At 35.0% G+C, this 2454-nt stretch overlaps 1 protein-coding gene across 1 annotated transcript; it reads right to left on the bottom strand.

Annotated features, from left to right (window-relative positions):
- Positions 1–1419: 1419 nt before the first annotated feature.
- Positions 1420–2111, bottom strand: LOC132890290 (C-C motif chemokine 17-like). Its single transcript, XM_060927099.1, has 3 exons — positions 1982–2111; positions 1710–1824; positions 1420–1567 (listed from the first exon to the last, which is right to left on the bottom strand). Exons 1-3 carry the CDS (start codon positions 2043–2045, stop codon positions 1513–1515), a joined length of 234 nt encoding a protein of 77 aa, XP_060783082.1. The 5' UTR covers positions 2046–2111; the 3' UTR covers positions 1420–1512.
- Between the last annotated feature and the right edge of the window lie 343 nt (positions 2112–2454).

The following is a 2454-nucleotide window of genomic DNA, read 5'->3' as shown; positions in this document are numbered from 1 at the left end:
AATCCATGGTCCTTTACTGCCACCTACAGACGAATATTGGTAACTGCAGCATTAACATAAAAGAAGTCACAAGCACATCTGCAGTGAAAATCATAACACGTTACGAACACAGAAACAGGCAGCAAAAAGACATAGCTAATATGGAAAATGGAGGGGCAACAAAAAGACAAAAAATGGGGGGTATACTACAAATGCAATACTAATGTAATCATAATCATGCTATAATAGGCAATCACTAAATTATATATCCAAATATCATTTTAACTAAATTCGAGCTTAATTACAGAATAGAAAATGCCACCAGTAGCACCTATTTATGAGTGTCTCAATAAGGCAGTCAGTGAATTTTGAGACACCCCCCATGTCAAACAATACAGATATTGAATTTAAAGCTCTGCCTTGGATCACTTTTGTGTCCCCACCAATGTCAAAATCAAAGTTACTCCCTTGGTGGCAATACAATATCACGATATCACATCATCAACAGTAACTAATAATAAAATAAATCAAATAATTATAATAATAATATACTGTAATAAAAGTTAGAGGACCAGTCAAAAGTTTGTACACCCCTACTTGTTCAAAGGTTTTTCTGTATTTCAACTATATTTTCTTCATTGTAGAAAAATACTGAAGACATTCAGACTGTGAAATAACATATGGAACTTATATGGAATTATGTGGTAAACAAAAGAGTGTTAAAAAACAAAACAAAACAAAATGTTTCATATTTTAGATTCTTCAAAGTAGCCAGCATTTACCTTGATGATGCTTTGCACACGATTGGCATTATCTTAATCAGCATCATGAGGTAGCCACCTGGAACACTTTTCAATTAAGAGGTGTGTCTCATCAAAAGTGAATTCGTGGAATTTCTTGCCTTCTTAATGTATTTGAAATCGAACAGTAAACAGTAAATAAAAAAGAATGGAATAAACTCACACACAGAATCTGAGTCAAGCGGCATCATCAGGATGAAGCCCAGGACCATAAACACACGACCCAGCTTCATGTTCTCAGCAGGTGTGTGAAGATCTGATCTCCTCTCTCAAACATCAAATTTGTTGGGGTCTGCTTTGATCATCTCAGTTATAGAATCTTAAAGGAATGCTTGCAACACTCTGTGGTAAATAGTATTTATGATTCATTTATTTAATAAAAAAAATTTGGCTAGAGAAGGAATAAAATTCGACTGTAACATGCTGTTATAATGAAATAATCAACATCAGGGTGCTACTATAACAGCACAACATGGAGTGTTTTATTCCTTACCTAATGCATTTTAATTTGATGAAATCATGTGATTTACTCAGTGGGTTTTATTTAAGTTTTTTATTCACTGCCATAAGCATCAGTAACATTGAAATGAAGATTCACACTGAGTAAAAAGCAACATTTGAATTAAAAAATTCTGAAATACATGGCATCATAGTTTGCAGAAAGAGTCACAAGAAGTTTATTATTAGTTTCCATTTCCGTCTCATCGAAGCCACTTTATTAGAATGTATTGATTTATTTTTTCCAGGGGTTTTTGCGAACACAGACAACCTTGTTATCCATCGTAACACTGAAACACACACACACACACACACATCAGCAGAGTCTTCTAACAGATGATTCAGGAGTGAAATTGATTTTAATATCAAATTTCACTTGTTATTATTGCAGTGATACGTGTGTGCTTTTAATGTCTCAGAGCAGATACTCACATGAAGCCGTGTGCTGCACACTTTGAGCTTATCTTTTCAACCATCTTGATCTTCTCAGGAGGAATTCTGCCTTTAAAATACTTGAAACAGCACTGGATGGAATTAAGGCTGTGTGCTGAGTAAGAGAGACAGACCAGGTCTTTCAGATCATACTGTAATTAATGCATAACTATAAATGAACAAAACTATGGCTTCATTTGAAAGCAAACAATATTACGAAGTGTCAGAATTAATAAACAAATCACTTGTTTTAAAGTGTGTAATAAACTCACGCATAGCATCTGAATAGAGTGCCATGATCAGGATGAACCCCAGGACCAAACACACACGACTCATCTTGATGTTCTCAGCAGGTGTGTGAAGTTTTTCTCTTTCCTCTCCCAGACATCAGATTTGTTCGAGTCAGGTTTTGTTGGCTCCTTCAAATGTTTATTTAAATTTTCTCACTCCCCCTGTATGTTTATGTCTCCACACTCCTCTGCAACTAACCACATCCTCCACTCAATGCAAATACAATACAAACATGTCCTCAAGATCTATAATCATGATAGTAATTTTATCTTGAGAGGAACTGATCCATCTGTCATCCTTTACACAGTAAACACTGCTGTACAGCCTACTTCTGAGTGCAAAAGACAATGAAACCAATGTTAATGTGAGTTAAAGTTAAGCTACATTCCTTCTTTACATTATGAATGGTAACAGTAAAAATGTGTGTGTGTGTGTGTGTGTGTGTGTGTGTGTT

This window comes from Neoarius graeffei, chromosome 8 (assembly GCF_027579695.1).
Source record: "Neoarius graeffei isolate fNeoGra1 chromosome 8, fNeoGra1.pri, whole genome shotgun sequence".
Lineage (NCBI taxonomy): Eukaryota > Metazoa > Chordata > Actinopteri > Siluriformes > Ariidae > Neoarius > Neoarius graeffei.
The sequence above is the reverse complement of the archived record's forward strand: the minus strand, read 5'-3'. Positions and strand labels throughout refer to the sequence as shown.